We start from the raw sequence: 21,739 nt of genomic DNA, 5'->3' as shown, positions 1-21,739 counted from the left end.
ATACGGACCCCGGAAGTGTGGAAGATTTTAGTTTAGACGGGCAGCATGGTCGGCACGGGCTTGGCGGGCTGAAGGGCCTGTTCCTGTGCTGTACGTTGTTCGCTGTACCGTCTCCAATGCAAGTTCAAAATATGGAGACCAAGAACTGCACACAGTGGGCGGGATTCTCCGTAGCCCTTCGTAACGCGGGTTGCCTGCGAGAAAAATCGGTGTTAATGACTCCGGCGTCGGGGCCTTCTTTAAGGCCGCTATTCTCCGTTCCCGGAGGGGCTAGCAGCTGACTGACGCGATACGCGTCAGTTTCACCAGCTGCGGAAGTGGTGAGACCCGGCGTTTTTTGGAGGATAAGGAGGAGAGAGACAGACCCGGCTTTTGGGGGGGTGGTGGTGTGTTCCGGCATTTGGGGGGGTGGTGGTGGTGTGTTCCGGCATTTGGGGGGGGGGGTGGTGTGTTCCGGCATTTGGGGGGGGGGGGTGGTGTGTTCCGGCATTTGGGGGGGGGGGGTGGTGTGTTCCGGCATTTGGGGGGGGGGGGGGTGGTGTGTTCCGGCATTTGGGGGGGGGGTGGTGTGTTCCGGCATTGGGGGGGGGGTGGTGGTGTGTTTCCGGCATTGGGGGGGGGGGGTGTGGTGTGTGTGTGTTCCGGCTTTGGGGGGTGTGGTGTGTTCCGGCATTTTGGGGGGGGGGGGGGGGTGGTGGTGTGTTCCGGCATTTGGGGGGGGGGGCGGGGGCGGGGGGTGGTGTGTTCCGGCATTTGGGGGGGGGGGGGGCGTGGTGTTGTTCGGCATTTGGGGGGGGGGTGGTTGGTGTTCCGGCATTTGGGGGGGGGGGGGGTGTGTTCCGGCTTTGGGGGGGGGGGGTGGTGTGTTCCGGCATTTGGTGGGGGGGGTGGTGTGTTTCCGGCATTGGGGGGGGGGGGGTGGTGTGTTTCCACATTTGGGGGGGGGGGGGGGGTGGTGTGTTCCGGCATTTGGGGGGGTGTGTGTTCCGGCATTTGGGGGGGGGGGGGTTGGGGCAGCGGCATCAGGAGGGGGACGGATGCCCGGGGCCAACGCACCGTCGCCCCCCCCCTGTACGCTGCTGCCCCCTACCCCAACCCCCCCCTCACCACCCCTACCTCAACCCCCCCCTCACCACCCCTACCTCAACCCCCCCCTCACCACCCCTACCTCAACCCACCCTCACCACCCCTAACCCTCCCTCCCCCACCACCCCTACCTCCCTCCCCACCACCCCTACCTCCCTCCCCACCACCCCTACCTCCCTCCCCACCACCCCTACCTCCCTCCCCACCACCCCTACCTCCCATCCCCCACCACCCCTACCCCCCTCCAACGCCGGCTCCCCCCCTCCCCTCAACGCCGGGTCCCCCCCCTCCCCTCAACTCGCCGTCCCCCCCCCTCCCCCTCAACGCCGGGTCCCCCCCCCCCTCACGCCGGGGTCTCCCCCTCCCCTCACGCCGGTCCCCCCCCCCTCAACGCCGGGTCTCCCCCCCCCCCCTCAATGCCGGGTCCCCCCCCCCCCCCTCATGCCGGGTCCCCCCCCCTCATCCGGTCCCCCCCCCGCCTCAATGCCGGGTCCCCCCCCCCCCTCAATGCCGGTCTCTCCCCCCCCTCAATGCCGGGTTCCCCCCCCTCAATGCGGTACCCACACCCCCTTCCCCCTCCCTCGAAGGCCGGTACCCACAGCCCCCACCCTCTCCTCTCTCCTCCGCCCCCCCCTGCTCCTCCTCCCCCCCTCTCCTCGCTCCCCCCCCTCTCCTCCCGCCCCGCCCCCTCCTCCTCCCCCCGCCTCCTCCCCCCCCCTCTCCGTCCCCCCCTCCCCTCCCCCCCCCTCTTCCTCCACCCCTCTCCTCCCCCCTCGCCTCCTCCCACCCCCTCGCCTCCTCCTCCCCCTCGCCTCCTCCTCCCCCTCGCCTCCTCCCCCTCTCCTCCTCCCCCCCCCTCTCCTCCGTGTGGGGCCCCCCCCCTCCTCCTCCCCCCTCCCTCCTTCCTCCTCCCCCCCGTCCCTCCCTCCTCCCCCCCCTCCCTCTCTCCTCCTCCCCCCCCTCCTCGCTCCTCCTCCCCCCCCTCCCTCTCGCCTCCTCCTCCCCCCCCCCTCTCTCCTCCTCCCCCCCCTCCCTCTCTCCTCCTCCCCTCCCTCTCTCCTCCTCCCCCCCCCTTCCTTCCTCTGTTAGTTGGGGGGGGGGGGGGGGGGGGGTGCGGCGTTAGTGGGGGTGTGGGGGTGCGGCGTTGGAGGGGGGTGCGGCGTTGGAGGGGGATAGGGGTGGTGAAGGGGGTAGGAGTGGTGAAGGGAGGGGGTTGGGGTAGGGGCAGCTGCGTGCAGAGGGGGGGCGACGGTGCGTTGGCCCCGGGCATCCGTCGCCCCCCTCCTCTGCACCCCGCTGCCCCTACCCCAACCCCCTCCCCTCACCACCCCTACCCCCTTCACCACCCCTACCTCACTCCAACGCCGCACCCACCCCCCACTAACGCCGCACCCCCCCCCCCCACTAACGGAGGAAGGAAGGGGGGGATGGAGGAAGGAAGGGGGGGAGGAGGAGAGAGGGGGGGTGTGGGTACCGGCCTTCAGAGGGAGGGGGACGGGGTGTGGGTTGCGGCGTTGAGGGTGGGGGGGACCCGGCGTTGAGGGGGGGGACCCGGCGTTGAGGGGGGGGGGGACCCGGCGTTGAGGGGGGGGGGGGACCCGGCGTTGAGGGGGGGGGTTGCGGCGTTGCGAGAGATGGGGGGCGGCGTTGGAGGGGGGTAGGGGTGGTGGGGAGGGGGGTAGGGGCGTTGGAGGGAGAGAGGGGTGGTGAGGGGGGGGGGTGGTTAGGGTAGGGGGCAGCGGCGTACAGAGGGGGGGGGGCGACGGATGCCCGGGGCCAACGCACCGTCGCCCCCCCCCTCTCTGCCCGCCGCTGCCCCCAAACCCCCCCGATGCCGCAACCCCCCCCCCCGATGGCCGCAACCCACCCCCCCCCCCCGATGGCCGCAACCCACCCCCCCGATGGCCGCAACCCACTCCCCCGATGCTGCAACCCACTCCCCCGATGGCCGCTACCCACTCCCCCGATGCTGCAACCCACCCCCCCGATGGCCGCAACCCACCCCCCCCCCCCCCGATGGCCGCAACCCACTCCCCCGATGGCCGCAACCCACTCCCCCGATGGCCGCTACCCACTCCCCCGATGCTGCAACCCACTCCCCCGATGGCCGCAACCCACCCCCCCCCCCCCCCCCCCCAATGCCTCAACCCACCCCCGACACTGAACGGCGTCAACCATCATCAATGGTTGACGCCGTTTTAAATCAACTCTGATTTGCGCCGACGTGACCCGTGGCCACGTCGGCGGGACTTCGGCCCATCCGGGCCGGAGATTTCAGGTCAGTGCAAATAAAATGAAATCCCGCCGGCGCCAGCTGTTTTCACAGGCCGCCGACGGGATTTGCACAACGCCGGTTTTTTTTCCGGCGGGAGAATTACGAAACCTGCGGGAGCGGAAATGACGCCGCTTCCCGCCAATTCTCCGACCCTGCGTGGGGTCGGAGAATCCCGCCCAGTATTCCAGCTCTGAGACAAATGTAGCAAGACTTCTTTATTCTTCTGCTCTGATCTTCACCCCACCCCTGCCCTCACCTCTCTGACTTTGGTTTAGCACAGGGCTAAATGGCTGGCTTTGAAAGCAGACCAAGGCAGGCCAGCAGCATGGTTCAATTCCCGTACCAGCCTCCCCGGACAGGCGCCGGAATGTGGCGACTAGGAACTTCTGACAGTAACTTCATTTGAAGACTACTTGTGACAATAAGCGATTTTCATTTCATTTCAACCGTCTATTCCCAGCCTAATTACCAGCGGTGGGGCCGCACCCCCAGCCCGCCCTCCACCCCTTCCCATTCGGCAGCCGTTGACTGGAGAGTGGCGCGGATTGACATTTACTTACTGGCGGCGAAGCGAGGTGGGATGTGGAGGAGCTGCTGCAGGAGCTGGTGGAGGCTGAGCTGGGATACACAGACATGGGCACTGGGGCAGCTGTGGACAGAGGAGACAGTAGCAGGTTACTACCCAACGTTAACGCCGAGACTGTCAAACATCACAGTGGTTAAACACCATCACTCACAAACCTCTATTAGATGATGGCACGGACTATCACCGGATAATGCCACATGCACTACTGGTTGTCGTAATCAGGCCCTTCAATATATCATTAAAAATGGATTATGTGGCCATGATCAGATTGCTGTTTCGGGGATCTTGCTGCGTGGAAATTGGCTGCTGCAGTTTCCTACATCACAATAGTGACGACTTTTATAAGTTCTCCTTTTGCTCTGAAAGGTTTTGGGACATCCGGAGGTCCATGTCGGCACAGTGGTTAGCACTGCTACCTCACAGCACCAGGGACTCGGGTTCGATTCCAGCCTCGGGCGACTGTGAGTGCGGAGTTTGCACTTTCTCCCCCCTGTTCTTGAGTGGGTTTCCTCCGGGGAATGGGCTGAGATCGACTGCTTTTTCGAAGGGTCGGTGCAGACTTGATGGGCCGAATGGCCTCCTTTTCCCACTGGGGGGGGATTCTATGGAGGTCATGAAAGATGCTGTAATTGGGCAGCACGGTGGCACAGTGGTTAGCATTGCTGCCTACGGCGCTGAGGACCCGGGTTCGAATCCCAGCCCTGGGTCACTGTCCGTTTGGAGTTTGTACATTCTCCCCGTGTCTGCGTGGGTTTCGCCCCCACAACCCAAAAGATGTGCAGGTTAGGTGAATTGGCCACGCTAAATTTGCCCCTTAATTGGAAAAAAATAATTGGGTACTCTAAATTTAAAAAAAAAAAAAAAAATGAAAGATGCTGTAAAAATATCTTTATTTTCTCCTTTTTCTCTCATTCTTTCTTTCCAAACCCACCCCTTCCCACTCGTGTCTGTTACGGGGGGAGGCGCTGATAAGGGACTCCTTCACTGCCCCCCCCCCCCCCCCCCCCCCCCCCCCCCCCCCAGCACCCATGGGTGCTCTTGCGTATAAATGTGTTCAACGTTCGATATGCCGATGTGGGGATGACGGCCTGGAGTGGTTGAGCTACAAGTCGAACTATCTGCTCGGTGGAACTACAATGGAAGTTCTCCCCAGTACAGCTGTGGGGCATTCCGCACACCCCTCCCGCGAACATAGATCAGTCTTCGCCCCACTTACATTTCTTCATGGAAGAGCTGATGTCCAGAAACGGGTGATGAAAGAATTCACCTGTGGAATGAAACACATTGATCAGATCAACATAACCGCCTGCACTGTCACAGGTCATGGGAGGGTACTGGGAGAATTCACATCCAAACTCATAGAGCTGCGTATCAGCCTCCTTTTTCAAAGCAAGATACTACTGGGGAAAGACATGTGCGAGAGGAGCTGTTTTTCCACCTGCAGATGATTTGGAGCACAAAGGTTTTGTACAACAGGACTGAGAAGAGGGAACAGGAGGAGACCATTCAGCCCCTTGAGTCTGTCCCACCACTCAGTTAGATCATGGATGACCTGTGCTTCATCCCCATTTCCCAGGCATTTGTTCCACATCCCATAATACTCGACAACCGATTTTGGTGTGTCAGAAGGTTATCGACACCCCTACCCCCCCCCCCCATAAGTCTCAACAGCTTTTTGAGAAAGCTGTGTGAATAATAATAATATGAAGAATCGCTTATTGTCACGAGTAGGCTTCAAATGAAGTTACTGTGAAAAGCCCCTAGTCGCCACATTCCGGCGCCTGTTCGGGGAGGCCGGTACGGGAATTGAACCCGCGCTGCTGGCACTGTTCTGCATTGCAAGCCAGCTATTTAGTCCACTGTGCTAAACCAGCCCCTTTATTAGGAAGACGTGCTTCCTAATCTCACTCTCAAACAACCCAGCGCGAATTTTAAGATTCTCGGCTCCCTGCCAATGGGAAATAGTTCCTCTTTATCGAGTTCCGAGCAAATCTTTCACCATCTTAAACAATGCCAAGCAGGCAGGTGGCCTGTATGGTCTTATTGACCTTGGCACTGAATATAAGAGTAGGGGGGGGGCGTGCTGGAACGGTACAGACAACCGGCTGTGCCGTGGTTGGAGAACTCGGGGCAGTTCCCATCACCGCTCTCTCGGAAAGGTACGATTGCGCTAGAGGGGGCGCAGGGCAGATTACTACGAAATGTTGGCTGGAGAATTTTACTGATGGACAAAAGATTGGATGGGCTGGGGTTATTTTCTTTGGGAAAGAGGAGACTGTGGACAGACCTAACTGAACTGAGGAGTGGCGATCAAGTGGATAAGAAAGTCTTTGATACGGGTCAATAACCGGGGGGCTACAGAATGAAGAGGTGGGGAGGTTAGAGGGAATTCGAGGGGGAATATTCCTCACTGAGGAGGTAGTGGGACGTGGAACTCACTGCCTGAAAGGGTGGTAGAGACAGAAACTCTCCATTTGTAAAGGTACTCGCCTGGAACTAAATTTAACTGCAGTCCAATACCAACCTGGTTAACTGCTCTCTGAGATAGCCCAGCAAACCATTCTGTCGTATCAAGCCACTGTAGCCATTCAAGGTGGCAGCTCAGCACAACTCTACAGGGCAATTAGGGATGGGCACTAAATGCTGGCACTGCCAGCAACACCCACATCCCCAAAATGAGCAACCAGTTTAGTCTGGTACAGGATGAGGTCTGGCTCCTGTTGGAAAATTCATGAATGGTTCAGACCCTCGCATAAAATGTGTCATAGAACAGACAGTGCAGAAGGAGGCCATTCGGCCCGAGTCTGCGCAAGGTATTAATAATAACAATAGCTTATTGTCACAAGTCGGCTTCAATGAAGTTACTGTGAAAAGCCCCTAGTCGCCACATTCCGGCGCCTGTTCGGGGAGGCCGGTACGGGAATTGAACCCGCCGCTGCTGGTCTTGTTCTGCATTACAAGCCAGCTGTTTAGCCCACTGCGCTAAACCAGCCCCGAGTGAGCCCTTAGTGAGGCCACATTTAGAATACTGTGTACAGTTGTGGTTCCCTTATTTAAGAAACGATATATCACCATAAGATTCTTGGGTACGCAGACTAAAGCTATACAGAGAAGGAACAATGCGACCACTTGAGCTCTTTTACAGTCCCAATGACTCTGGGCAGCACGGTAGCACAGTAGTTAGCACTGTGGCTTCACAGCGCCGGGGTCCCAGGTTCGATTCCCCGCTGGGTCACTGTCCACAGTCCAAACACGTGCACTGACCCACTTAAACCCTCACTTCTACCCTATCTGCATAAGATAAAGATGCATGGCATTAAGGGTAAAGTAGTAGCATGGATGGAGGATTGGTTAATTAATAGAAAGCAAAGAGTGGGGATTAATGGGTGTTTCTCTGGTTGGCAATCAGTAGCTAGTGGTGTCCCTCAGGGATCCATGTTGGGCCCACAATTGTTCACAATTTACATAGATGATTTGGAGTTGGGGACCAAGGGCAATGTGTCCAAGTTTGCAGATGACACTAAGTGAGGTTATCCATTTTGGTAGGAATAACAGCAAACGGGATTATTATTTAAACAATAAAATATTAAAGCATGCCACTGTGCAGAGACCTGGGTGTGCTAGTGCATGAGTCACAGAAAGTTGGTTTACAGGTGCAACAGGTGATTAAGAAGGCAAATGGAATTTTGTCCTTCATTGCTAGAGGGATGGAGTTTAAGACTAGGGAGGTTATGTTGCAATTGTATAAGTTGTTAGTGAGGCCACACCTGGAGTATTGTGTTCAGTTTTGGTCTCATTACTTGAGAAAGGACGTACTGGCATCGGAAATGAAATGAAAATCGCTTATTGTCACGAGCAGACTTCAATGAAGTTACTGTGAAAAGCCCCTAGTCGCCACATTCCAGCGCCTGTTCGGGGAGGCTCTTACGGGAATCAAACCGTGCTGCTGGCCTGCTTGGTCTGCTTTCAAAGCCAGCGATTTAGCCCAGTGTGCTAAACAGCCCTGGAGGGTGTGCAGAGGAGATTCACTAGGTTAATCCCAGAGCTGAAGGGGTTGGATTACGAGGAGAGGTTGAGTAGACTGGGACTGTACTCATTGGAATTTAGAAGGATGAGGGGGGATCTTATAGAAACATTTAAAATTATGAAGGGAATAGATAGGATAGATGCGGGCAGGTTGTTTCCACTGGCGGGTGAAAGCAGAACCAGGGGACATAGCCTCAAAATAAGGGAAGTAGATTTAGGACTGAGTTTAGGAGGAACTTCTTCACCCAAAGGGTTGTGAATCTATGGAATTCCTTGCCCAGTGAAGCAGTTGAGGCTCCTTCATTTAATGTTTTTAAGGTAAAGATAGATCGTTTTTTGAAGAAAAAAGGGATTAAGGGTTATGGTGTTCGGGCTGGAAAGTGGAGCTGAGTCTACAAAAGATCAGCCATGATCTCATTGAATGGCGGAGCAGGCTCGAGGGGCCAGATGGCCTACTCCTGCTCCTAGTTCTTATCCCCGTAACCCAACAACCCCTCGGAACCTTTTTTGGACACTAAGGGCAATTTAGCATGGCCAATCCACCTAACCTGCACGTCTTTGGACTGTGGGAGTAAACAGGAGCACCCGGAGGAAACCCACACAAGACACGGGGAGAACGTGCATATTCCGCACAGGCAGTTACCCAGCGGGGAATCGAACCTGGGACCGCGGCGCTGTGAAGCCACAGTGCTAACTACTGTGCTACCGTACTGCCCAGAGTCAGCGGGACTGTAAAAGAGCTCAAGTGGTTGCAGTATCCCTTTAATAAACATTTTATTGAGGTATTTTTGGTATTATAACAGCAACAAAATAAACAATGTACAGGAATCTATAAACATATTGCAAAAGCCGTCTCCCTCCCTTACAAATCCCACCTTTATTAACCCCCTACTCTAAGCTAAACTAACTAACCCCCCCCCCCCCCCCCCCCCCCCCCCCCCCCCCCCCCCCCCCCCCCCCTTCTGCTGACGATTAATTTTCCGTGAAGAAGTCGCTGAACGGCTGCCCCCTCCGGGCGAACCCTAACAGTGACCCTCTCAAGGCGAACTTGATTTTCTCCAAACAGAGAAAGCTAGCCATGTCCGATAGCCAGGTCTCCGACTCCGGGGGCTTTGAGTCCCTCCAAGCTAATAGTATCCGTCTCCGGGCTATCAGGGAAGCAAAGGCCAGAACGTCTGCCTCTTTCCCCTCCTGGATTCCCGGGTCATCTGACACACCAAAAATCGGCACCTCTGGACTCGATGCCACCCTTGTTTTTAACACCGTGGACATGACGTCTGCAAACCCCTGCCGAAATCCCGTAATCGTCGGACATTCCCAGAACATGTGGCCATGGTTCGCTGGTCCTCCCGCACATTTTACACACCTGTCTTCCACCCCAAAGAATCTACTCATCCGGGCCACTGTCATGTCAGCCCGGTGAGCAACCTTGAATTGTATGAAAATCGCTTATTGTCACGAGTAGGCTTCAATGAAGTTACTGTGAAAAGCCCCTAGTCGCCACATTCCGGCGCCTGTTCGGGGAGGCTGTTACAGGAATTGAACCGTGCTGCTGGCCTGCTTGGTCTGCTTTCAAAGCCAGCGATTTAGCCCTGAGCTAAACAGCCCCTATCAGGCTGAGCCTGGCACATGTTGCGGACGCGTTGACTCGACTCAACGTGTCCGCCCAGAGACCATCCTCTATCTCTCCTCCCAGCTCCTCCTCCAACTTGTGCTTCAGCTCCTCGGTCTGCGTCTCCTCTGACCCCATAAGTTCCTTGTAAATGTCCGAGACGCTCCCTTCTCCTACCCACCCTCTGGAAACTACCCTGTCCTGAATCCCCCTTAGCGGTAAGAGCGGGAAGGTTGACACCTGTTTACGTAGGAAGTCCCGCGCCTGCAGACACCAGAATTTGTTTCCCCCCGTCAACCCAAACTTCTCTTCCAGCGCCCTCATACTCGGAAAGCTGCCCTCTGTAAACATATCCCCCACCCTCTCAATCCCTGCTCTCCGCCATATCCGGAATCCCCCATCCATACTTCCCGGGGCAAACTGGTGATTATTACAGATTGGAAACCAGACCGATGCTCCCTCTGCTCCCACATGCTTCCTCCATTGCCCCCAGACTCTCAGGGCCGCCACCACCACGGGGCTGGTGGAGTACCGTGTCGGCGGGAGCAGTAGAGGCGCAGTTACCAACGCCCCCAGACTGGTGCCCTTGCATGAAGCCGCCTCCATACGCTGCATTGAAGTCCCCTCCCATGACCAACCTGAGCGAGTCCTGGTCCGGTATCTTCCGCAGCATCCTCTTTATAAACTCCACAACATCCCAATTTGGCGGATACACATTTACTAATCCCCCCCCCCCCCCCGATCATAATGTACCGACCTCCCACATCCGAGACTATTCTATCCGCCTCAAATACCACCTGCTTATTGATCAGGATCGCGACCCCTCTGGTCTTTGAGTCCTGAGTGAAAGACCTGACTGACCCAGCCTTTCCTCAGTCTAATCTGGTCAATTACTCTAAGGTGCGTCTCCTGCAACATTGCCACGTCCACCTTCAGTCCCCTCAGATGCGTGGACACACGTGCCCTCGTGACCGGCCCATTTAACCCTCGAACATTCCAGGTGATCAGCCTAGTTGGGGGGCTCATTGCCCCCCCCCCCCAATAACAACACTCTGTAACCCAACCACTTCAATAAACCAAACATATGCACACCCCCACTGCGCTTCCGTGAGCTAGCCCGCCCAGCTAGCTTGGTGGCCCCCATCCCTGGTGCCGGATAGACTCCCACCTATTGTTCCCCCCCCCCCCTCCCTCCCCCCACTCATTCAAACAAACTCCAACATCAAACAATCGCCACACAATTGCCCGACAGAAAAACACCAAAATCTAAACAAGCTCACCTCCATCCCCCAACAGTGCAAATGAAAACCTTAACTCACTCAGCTCTGTTACTGGTCCCAAATCAATACAGAAGGCATTACAAACAGCTTGTACAAAACGAAAAATGAGAAACTTTTTTAAAAAAAGAACAGAAAAACAAAAAAAACCATGAATGTTGCAGCCAAGTTCAAACGTTCCCAGTCCACCACCAGTCCTTTCCCTTTCGCGAAGTCCAGCGCGTCCTCAGGCGACTCAAAATAAAAGTGCTGTTCCCCGTGCGTGACTCAGAGACGGGCCGGATACAACAGTCCGAACTTCACCTTTTTCTTCTTTTTAAAAAAAATTTAGATTATCCAATTATTTTTTCCAATTAAGGGGGCAATTTAGTGTGGCCAATCCACCTACTCTGCACATTTTTGGGTTGTGGGGGCGAAACCCACGCAGACATGGGGAGAATGTGCAAACTCCACACAGACAGTGACCCAGAGCCGGGATCGAACCTGGGACCTCAGTGCCGTGAGGCGGTTGTGCTAACCACTAGGCCACAGTGCTGCCCCCCCTCCACTTCACCTTTTTCTTAAAAAGGATTGACCTAATCTGGTTGAAGCTTGCTCCTCCTGGCCACCTCCACACTCAGGTCTTGATAAACCTGCAGGATACTGTTGTCCCACTTACAGCTCCATGTCTGCTTGGCCCACTGTAGAATGCTCTCCTTATCCAAGTACCTGTGGAATCTCACCATCATTGCCCTCAGGGGGTCTCCCATTCGCGGCTTCCTTGCGTGTGCTCTGTGAGCCCTGTCTGCCTCCAAGGGCCGGGAGAATGCCCCATCCCCCAGCAGCTTCTCAAACATGTCTGCGATGTGTGCCCCAGCGTCCGCTCCTTCGGACCCCTCCGGGAGCCCAACGATTCTCAAGCTCTGTCAGCGGGACCTATTCTCTAGGCCCTCCACCTTCTCCAGGAGCTTCTTCTGCTGGTCTCTCAGCATCCCCACCTCCAACCCCATCGCAGTTTGATGTTCCTCCTGCTCAGCCAGCGCCTTCTCCACCTTCTGGATCGCCCGATCTTGGCCGTCCAATCTAAGTTCCAGCCGCTCAATTGACTCTTTTATTGGGTCCAAGCAGTCCCGTTTCTGCTGAGCAAAGCTGTCCCGAGTAACTTGCATCAGCGGCTCCGTTGACCGCTGGGTCGCCGAGCCAGAGGTCCGGTCCTCCGCCATGCTGTCTCCCCCATGCTGTCTCCCCCATGCTGTCTCCCCCATGCTGTCTCCTGCTGCAGCTTCAGCCCAAGCCTTCTCTGTCTTTCTGTTTCTGCCTTTACCAGCACTTCTAATCCTTCTCTCCATGCACCGATGTGGGAATTCAGTACACAATTGCCTCTGTCACCAGTTTTACAATTCAAGTCCGGTCGAACATCGGGGGAAAAGGTCCAAAAGTCCGACCCGAGTGGGAGCCACCAAATGTGCGACTTACTCCTTCAAAGCCGCCACCGGAAGGTGCCTTTAAGCAGCGGGGGGGGGGGGGGGGGGGGGGGGGGGGGGGGGGGGTGAATAGGGTGCGAGGAGCGGCCTCCGAGGCTGTCGTGAAATTCGGCCGAGTTCACAACGGCCTTCCCAATGCCGCGCTGGAGCGGAGAATTCCGCCCTAAATCTCTGCTGACTGCATTTAATTTCGCCCCTGAATTTTTTATAATTTCTGGGGTGCTTGTAGTATCGTCGGCAGTAAAGGGTGATGCAAAATATCTATTTAACTTCTGCCATTTCCTTGTTCCCCATAATTACTTCCTCAGTTTCTTTCTCTAAGGCGTTAATTCTTCCTTTTATTCCTCTCTCCTTTTAATGTACTTCACAAAACTTTCTATTGCCTGTTCTTCCGATTCTCGCCAACTTGCCCTCATAATTTATTTATGATCTGGAACAAGAAACTGAAGGCATTGTTGCTAAGTCTGCAGCTGATACAAAGATCTGTAGAGGGACAAGTAGTATTGAGGAAGTAAGGGGGCTGCAGAACACAGGATTTGGACAGGCTAGGAGAGTAGGTAATGAAGTGGAAAATGAAATACAATGTCGAAAAGTGTGAGGTTATGCACTTTGGAAGAAGGAATTTAGGCACAGACTATTTTCTAAGTGGGGAAAGGCTTCGGAAATCAGAAGCACAAAGGGAATTGGGAGTCCTTGTTCATGATTCTCTTAAGGTTAATGTGCAGGTTCAGTCGGCAGTTAAGAAGGCAAATGCAATGTTAGCATTCATGTCGAGAGGGCTAGAATACAAGACCAGGGATGTACTTCTGAGGCTGTACAAGGCTCTGGTCAGACCCCATTTTGAGTTTTGTTGCCCCGTATCTAAGGAAGGATGTGTTGGCCTTGGAAAGGGTCCAGAGGAGGTTCACGAGAATGATCCCTGGAATGAACGGTTGAGGACTCTGGGTCTGTACTCGTTGGAGTTGAGAAGGATGAGGGGGGATCTTATTAAAACTTACAGGATACTGCGAGGCCTGGATAGAGTGGACGTGGAGAGGATGTTTCCACTTGTAGGAAAAACTAGAACCAGAGGGCACCATCTCAGACTAAAGGGACGATCCTTTAAAACAGAGATGAGGAGGAATTTCTTCAGCCAGAGGGTGGTGAATCTGTGGAACTCTTTGCCGCAGAAGGCTGTGGAGGCCAAATCACAAAAGACAGAGATAGATAGGTTTTTGATTAATATGGGGATCAGGGGTTATGGGGAGAAGGCAGGAGAATGGGGATGAGAAAATATCAGCCATGATTGAATGGCGGAGCAGACTCGATGGGCCGAGTGGCCTAATTCTGTTCCCAAGTCTTATGGTCTTATTATCTCCTTCCTGATTATTTTTCAGTCTATCTCTGCTACATTCTCAATTTATCCCATTCTTCTGGCCCACCACTAACCTTTGCCATTTTATATGTTTCCGCTTTCAACTTAATACTCTCCTCATCTTATTGGTTATCCACAGTAGGATCTTCCTCCCCTGAAGAGTCTTTCCTCCTCATTGAGATGTATGTTTGCTGGGAGTCATGAATTATCTCAGTAAATGCCTGCCACCTGCTCATCTGTTGTCTTGTCTGCTACTCCTGGGTCGGGAGGACTGTCCCACGGGGAGCGGTGAATATAACGGACCTATTCTTCAAAATTTCAGACAAGATGAGAGGTGATCTCACTGAAACCATTAAAACTCATTGCGAGATTGACAGGATTGAGACTGAGAGGCTGCTGAATGGTCGAGGGGTTCATTGCCTCAGGATAACGGTCAATCATTTCGGACTGAGATGAGGAGAATTTCCTCACTGGGAGTGTTGTGAATCTTTGGAGTTCTCCACCCCAGGGGATTGTGGGCGCTCCATCGTCATGTCTATTATACTCGACAACTGATATCATCAAGAGTGCTGAGACTTTTGGACGCTAAGCAAATCAGGGATCTGGTGACAAGGTGGATGATCTTCCACCTCAAGAATTGAGTTGAGGTGGAAGATCATCCATGATCTTACAGACCGGCAGGGCAGACTCAAGGGGCCGAATGGCCAACCGCTATTTCGTGCATGCTCAGGTTCTATCCCAGTGAAAGTGAAGGTCGGATACTCACTGAACTCCATCCGGTCCTTGTAATTCCGGAGCAGAAGTCCCTGGAGCAGGTGACGGAGATGGCTGGAGGTCTCTCTCGGAATGCTGTTGATGAAAAGAGAAAACAAATAGCGTGAGGTGCCAGATAAAGCCCGAGTGGTCAGCGCAAAGGCTGGTCCTTTCCCTGGAAGCTAAAGGCCAGCAGAGACTCCATCCCATAATTAGTCATCGGATGGTTCACAACAACAATGTGCATTTAAGTTCCATCAAAATTACACGGCTGAATCCAGAGCCACTGCTCCATGCCGGTGTTTATGCTCCACGCAGACTTCCTCCCACCTTCCCCATCTCACCCGATCAGCATATCCTTCTATCTCTCGCCCCCTCGTGTGTTTATCCAGCTTCCCGTGTCTGTACGATTCACCTCAACCACTCCCTGTGGTGGCGACTGCCGCATCTCACCACTTTCGTGGTAAAGACATTACTCCTGGGCAGCACAGGTGGCTGGCACTGCGGCTTCACAGCGCCAGGGTCCCAGGTTCGATTCCCCGCTGGGTCACTGTGTGTGGAGTCTGCACGTTCTCCCCGTGCCTGCGTGGGTTTCCTCCGGTTTCCTCCCACAGTCCAAAGCCATGCAGGTTAGGTGGACTGGCCATGATAAATTGCCCTTAGTGACCAAAAACGTTAGGAGGGGTTATTATGTTACGGGGATAGGGTGGAAGTGAGGGCTTCAGTGGGTCGTTGCAGACTCGATGGGCCGAATGGCCTCCTTCTGCACTGTATGTTCTACGTGCAGGGTAGGTGGATTGGCTATGCTAAGTTGCCCCTTAATTGGAAAAAAAAATGAATTGGGAACTCTAAATTTATTTTAAAAAGTTACTCCTGAATTCCCGATTAGATTTATGAAGTGACTATCCTTTATTTGTGGCCTATAGTTTCCAGCTTGCTTTCAAGTTGAAATATGTGCTCTATGTCGCATCATTTTCTGTACTGCCTTAGAATACACTGAATCCCTACAGTGCAGAATGAGGCCATTCATCCCATCGAGTGTGCACTGACTGCCGAAAGAGCACCCTACCTAGACCCACTCCCTCGCCCTAGCCCTGCGACCCCACCCAGCCTGCACATCTTTGGACACTGAGGGGCAATTTAACACGGCCAGTCCACCTAACAGCACGTCTTTCAGGACGTGTGGGAAGAAACCGGAGCACCCGGAGGAAACCCACGCAGACATGGGGAGAAAGTGCAGACTCCATACAGTCACCCGAGGCCGGAATTGAACCCGGGTCCCTGCCGCTGTGAGGCGGCAGTGCTAACCACTGTGCCACGGTGTCGTCTTTATCGTAGTAAAATGCCCAAGGCATTTCAGATATAATGTGATACCAAGTCACTTGGGGAGATTTCCGGAGAGTTGAAGCAGGTTTTATGGAGAGTCTCGAGTGGAATGGAGAGGTACAGAGCAGAAGGGAGACAGGTTTAGGGTGGGAATTACAGAGCTCAAAGCCCAGGTCACCCATGGTGGAACCATTAGAACCAGGAGATGGTCAAGAGGCTGGAATCAAAGGAGTGCAGAGATCTTGGAGGGTTGTAGGAACGGAGGAGATTACAGGGCGAGGGGATGAGGGATTTGAAACAAAGATGAGAGTTTCTGAATTCTCAGACTCTGATGATCCCCCAGACCTGCTAACTTGGCTTTTCCCCCCATAATTTTGGACATTTGGTCCAACAGAATCCTGGAGGTGGGTCCCACGATGTCACACTGGCATCGCCGGCCTGCAAGAGATCGGGATGCCCCCTCCCCCACCGGGCATCCCCCCACACATATCTGATGTGGGACGATAATAGAGCAGAGAAACCTGATAATGATATTACAATGTATTCTAATATACATCATTAGTGTGGACGATCGTAACGGGAGATCGTGATGGCGTTAAAGCTGTTTGGGGATTCCCATTCGATTCTCCACCCCTGCCGCCGTTCCTGCCTGCCAAAATCAAGGGCGAAAAATCCCCCCCCCCCCCCCCAACCTTCCTCCCCCACTGTTTCTGGGTTTTTGACCTCCGTGCGTTAACTCTGGGGAATTGAGTCAATTTGAAGTTCCCCTCCCCCATTGCAGCTGGGAGTACCTAACAGGGCTTTAGGCCACTGATGCTGTGTACGGGCTTTCTCACACACTGCACAGCCTTCTCGACTACTGGAGGCAGGGGGGGGGGGGGGGCGGTGACAGACTCTCGGTGCGGCTGAAAGCACATTCGCTACGACAGCCCGTCACACTCAAGTGAAAGGCCAGTTTCATTCCGGCTAGCAGCTTCCTGCAAAGGTCCCGCAGCTTATTGTTTCCGGACGCGAGTCTGCTTTCTGCAAACATTGCCCCCAGCCACTCAATGTGACAGAGTTGGCACAAGGCGCCAATATCACTTCCTCTTGACTGGCTCTGGCAGCTGGCATTACTCCTTCAATGTTCACCCTGGCATCTAGCTACAAACCCCTCTGCCTACAGGCTCCAAAGGTCCTCGCCAAAATCAATTTAATGCTCGCTTGAAGACCCCCCCCCCCCCCCCCCCCCCCCCCCCCGCCAAACTACCATCCCTCCATATCTGAGGCTGGACCTTTCTAATGGAATACAGTCCCATTGGCTGATGTACCATCCTCAAAGCCAGCCTGTGAGCAGACTGCTGAGCAACTGAGTCAGATAAGACTGGCTGGGTGGGCATTTAACTCGTGAGACATTCAGCATCACCTCTGGGGAACACAAGCGGCCTCCGAGGTGCACTGGAGGTTCAATGGGGGTACACGGGAGGCCGGAATTGGAGAGGCGCAGTAATTTCAGACGGGGGGGGGGGGGGGGGGGACGACACTGATCTGTAAACCAGAATGGGGATTTTAAAATTGAGACATTGCTGAATCAGGAGTCAATGTCTGTCGGTGAGTCCAGGGATGATAGGCGAATGGGCCTGGGTGAGGGTTAGGGTGTCATCGCTGGTGTGTAGAAATTATATATTAAACCCACTGGTTAGAGTGTTGCCAACTGTGATTAAATGTATTCCTGAAGGTTTCACCCCCTACCCAGTAGAACTGATCTTTCTACGCACCTTCTCTACAGTTGTAGCATTATATACCGTATACTGGCCCGCTGTCTATGTTTATGTATTTTCATTATGTATCCTCTTGTATTTATCGTATGTTCTATGTTTCCATGTATGGACCGATCTGCCTGGACTGTACACACAATACTTTTCACTGTACCTTGGTACAGTAAATCTAAATCTGCTCGGTCCAAGATCGCAAGAAACTGCAGAGTGTGGTGAACTCAGCCCAACGCATCACACAAGCTTGCCACCCCCACATTGATTCTGTCTACACCTCCCGCTGCCTCAGGAAGGCAGACAGCATTATCAGAGACCCCTCCCACCCAGGCATTGCCTTCTTCCAGACCCTTCCATCAGGTAGAAGGTACAGAAGTCTGAAGACTCACACATCCAGACATAGGAACAGGTTCTTCCCCACAGCTACAAGACTTCTCAACGACTCCCCCTCAGACTAATCTGTTCCCTGTAAGCACGGTTCAATTCCCGTACCAGCCTCCCTGAACAGGCGCCGGAATGTGGCGACTAGGGGCTTTTCACAGTAACTTCATTTGAAGCCTACTTTTGACAATAACCGGTTTTCATTTCAAGAACACTATTCACGACGCCCTATGCTGCTCTTGTTCAAGTCGTATTTGCCTTGTTTGGCCCCTTGTCCCACGCTCTGACCAATTACTTATTTGTCGATTATTCTTTTTGTCTGCTGTTTACCTTCCCTTGGCCACTGAAAAATAATTTCCACTGTACTTTGGTACATGTGACAATAAATCAATCAATCAATCAATCTACAAATCCCGTTCCAAGTCCCCAGTCTGACATTCACCAAATACTCACGCTAACGTGTGAGCAGGGGCATAGGTAAATATAACCAACACTGGCCCGCGGAAACATCTAGAAGCGCAAGTGACTTACTTTGGTACTAGGGTCTTGTTTTTCTCGTAGAACAGGCGCAGGTTCTGTGGACTGTTGGCCTGTAACAGAAAGAGTTTGTTACCTTCAATCCTTACCAGACAGAAACACAGCCCCTCAACCGCACAACAACAACTTACCACATTTTACATTGATAGAGAACAGCGTGCGTTTGTCTAGTGCCTTCAACTTTGTGAAAGGTTTCGAGGTGCATCACGGGTGGGTTATCAGAAGCAAAATGGTACCCATCCAGAGGAGGTGGTATTAGGGCAGGTGATTAAAAACCTGGTCAAAAGAGGTAGTTTTTAAAGATCATCTTAACGCAGAGGATGTACGGAGACGGAGAGGTTTAGGGAGGGAACTCCAGAGGGCACGACCTGGGCAAGCGAAGGATTGGCTGCCAATGGTGTTGCAGTAAAACTAAGGGGTGCGCAAGAGGTCAGAATTGTGGAGCGCAATCCTAGGGCTGGAGGAGGTTACAGAGTAAGGAAATAAAGTAGACTGTCAAGATGTGGGAGATACTAGCAACCTGGGTCCAGAAATGGGGTCCAAAATGTAGCAAGCAATTTAGGGGCTAAACAGACTGAAATAAAAGACTGCTCGCAGCAGGGTCAGAGGGATACACCCACACGTGGCTGAGACACATGGTCCCATTCAGACATAAACCCATTAGGGAATGCATTAGGTGATTCACCCGAGATCCATTGTCTTTTGGGACATTCCTGCAGGACCAGAGTCTGATGTTACAGAGCCTGATGGCCCATTTGCCCGTCAATCGAAGGAAGTTGCATATGAATGGAATATCTCTGGGGTGGGATTCTCCGGTCCACCAGCTGCATTTACCGGCATGCTCCCCCGCCGCCGCCCCCCCCCCCCCCCCCCCCCCCCCCCCGCAGCGGGATTCTTCATTCACCCCACAACTTCGGGAAACCCGCGGGCGTGTGTGTCCTGCCGATGGACTGGAGGATCCCGTCGTCGGAGAATTCCGTTGCTGATCTTTTGCGTAAACGGGAGTGGACAATCAAGCAGCCCAATTATAGTTGATAATTTCCAGTCTGGACCTTTATCTGAGGGTTGGAGCTGAGAGAGAGAGAATCGATTTGGAACAGGCAAAGAAGAGAAGGATGTGAGCAGCCATGAGGCAGGTCATGAAATCTGCAACACTGGCAAGGATGTAAGCAGCCATCTAAAAGGTCGTGACAAAAAGCCATAGAGAGATGGCTTTGGAAAAGGGTTCTTAATGAATGTACCTAACAGAAGATAGATCGCTTCCTAAATACAGGTGTTGATTTTGCCTTTCTGTGTGAGTGGAACAAGAGCTGTATCTTCATGCAAAGTGTTGTTTGTGTGAACTAGTGTTAAGTTTAAGAAACTGCATGTAATCTGTTAGTGGCAGAACTGTGAAGTAAAAGTTTAAACATTGTACTTATTTTGTTTTAATAAAGTTTGTTTATAAAATAACCAAGACCCATTTCTTATATTTTCACTCCTGTGATGAGTTGAGAGAGAGAGAGAGCGAGTGACAGAGAGAGAGTAAGAGAGAGAGAGTGAGAGCAAGAGTGAGATCAAGAGAGAGAGAGAGATTTGGAGTAAGTTCACTGAAGTGAAACTGGATGCTGATTTTCATAACGAGCCTGGCTCTTTCAGGTGGCAACACTCGTCTATTTTGAGGTCAGTTCAAAAATTGAGTCCAACCTTTCTTGGGTGGTCCCGAAGACACAGGAGCAGAATTGGGCCATTCGGCCCATCAGGTCTGCTCCGCCATTCAATCATGGCTGATATTTTTCTCATCCCCATTCTCCTCATGATCAAAGGGTGGTCAGTGGATGGTCAGTCAGTGGATAGTGAGCGAAGGTCAGTGGGTGATGAGTGAGTAGTTAATAGCTTGTCAGAAAATGATGAGTGGATGGAGAATGGACAGTAAGTGGACCCACTGGTCCAGGTTCATCAATACAGAACCTGATCACTGGATAACGGTGCCATAAAATGGCCAGTGAATCAACAAGAGAATAAAATGGACAATTTCATGACAGCAACCGGCCATGGGTACGCTGACTTGAAGGAATGCTGGAGGGATTACACTGAAAATCAGAATTAAGTGGTGGAAGCTCATGCCCATAGAAGCTAATGGCACACAACGAGGCCATTCAGCCCACCATGCCAGTACTGTCTCCAAACCCAGGACGCTGTTAAAAGATGGAGTGGAAGCTTGGGTTAAAAGAGTCATTTGGAAAACCTGGACTGGATTTAGGAATACAAACTGCTAAGGGAAATCATTATTATGAGGAAAGATTTTAATGTGTGTTTTTGGGAATGGAGTTTGGAAACTCTCATGTGACCATCATCTGTGGGGATTCTGAGGAGGAATCCACAGACACCAACTTGGGTTCGGAGCACAGTGCATGTATTTGACCACGATCATCTTGTGTGCTTAAAAGGGGCTTTTTGTGTTAATGCAACCATGGTAGCTTAAGATGTACTTTGTAATCAATGTTAATCTTTAAATCTGTCTGTAATTGTTAAGCTAATGGGAGAGTAATTATCATAGATTATCATTATCATAGAATTTACAGTGCAGAAGGAGGCCATTCGGCCCATCGAGTCTGCACCGGCTCTTGGAAAGAGCACCTTACCCAAGGTCCACACCTCCACCCTATCCCCATAACCCAGTAACCCCACCCGACACTAAGGGCAATTTTGGACACTAAGGGCAATTTATCATGGCCAATCCACCTAACCTGCACATCTTTGGACTGTGGGAGGAAACCGGAGCACCCGGAGGAAACCCACGCACACACGGGGAGGATGTGCAGACTCCGCACTGACAGTGACCCAAGCCGGGAATCGAACCTGGGACCCTGGAGCTGTGAAGCAATTGTGCTACCGTGCTGCCCTTAAAGAGGTATTGAATTATAATCTAATTTTTCCATCTGTAATAAATGTTTTTTCTTGGTGTTGAAATTAATTTGCGGGTATTGACTCTCTTCCTCTACATTTTAATTTTTAAAAACAATTACGGTCTTTTGAGCCAGGGTTTCATGCTGGGACCTTCCCATCCCATTACAGCATCAACTGGGATCGTAATAATTTTGATTCCCCATTTTAATAGTTTGGTCCTGTTGTTGGGATGTCTGGCAGGCTGGCTATATCGGCATGTTTCCCAGTTTATTGACAAGGTTCACGTATTGCTACCCAAGTCCCTTTCTCTCAACACACTGATAGTTGAGGCGTGTGGTGGGGTCTGGGGAGTTGGGGCCCGGCTGTTTTTCACCCCCAGTAATGGTTGTGCCTTCAGTTCCCTGGGCCCCAAGCTCTGAAATT

The 21,739-nt window shown here is 53.1% G+C and overlaps 1 protein-coding gene across 4 annotated transcripts in view; it reads right to left on the bottom strand.

Moving 5' to 3' along the window:
* ulk1b (unc-51 like autophagy activating kinase 1) overlaps positions 1-21,739 on the bottom strand; it is a 130,656-nt gene that overhangs the window by 61,643 nt on the left and 47,274 nt on the right. For all 4 annotated transcript variants that reach the window (XR_005461459.1, XM_038803577.1, XM_038803741.1 and 1 more), the window contains exons 9-12: positions 18,422-18,480; positions 14,446-14,528; positions 5,164-5,214; positions 3,922-4,010 (exon numbers count right to left, since the gene is read on the bottom strand). Coding sequence is in view for 3 of the 4 variants with exons in the window: in XM_038803577.1 (XP_038659505.1) it covers positions 3,922-4,010; positions 5,164-5,214; positions 14,446-14,528; positions 18,422-18,480 (282 nt within the window). In the remaining variant the exon portion in view is untranslated. The remainder of the gene's footprint in view (positions 1-3,921; positions 4,011-5,163; positions 5,215-14,445; positions 14,529-18,421; positions 18,481-21,739) is intronic.

The sequence above is a fragment of the Scyliorhinus canicula genome, chromosome 1 (genome assembly GCF_902713615.1).
Source record: "Scyliorhinus canicula chromosome 1, sScyCan1.1, whole genome shotgun sequence".
Lineage (NCBI taxonomy): Eukaryota > Metazoa > Chordata > Chondrichthyes > Carcharhiniformes > Scyliorhinidae > Scyliorhinus > Scyliorhinus canicula.
The sequence above is the reverse complement of the archived record's forward strand: the minus strand, read 5'-3'. Positions and strand labels throughout refer to the sequence as shown.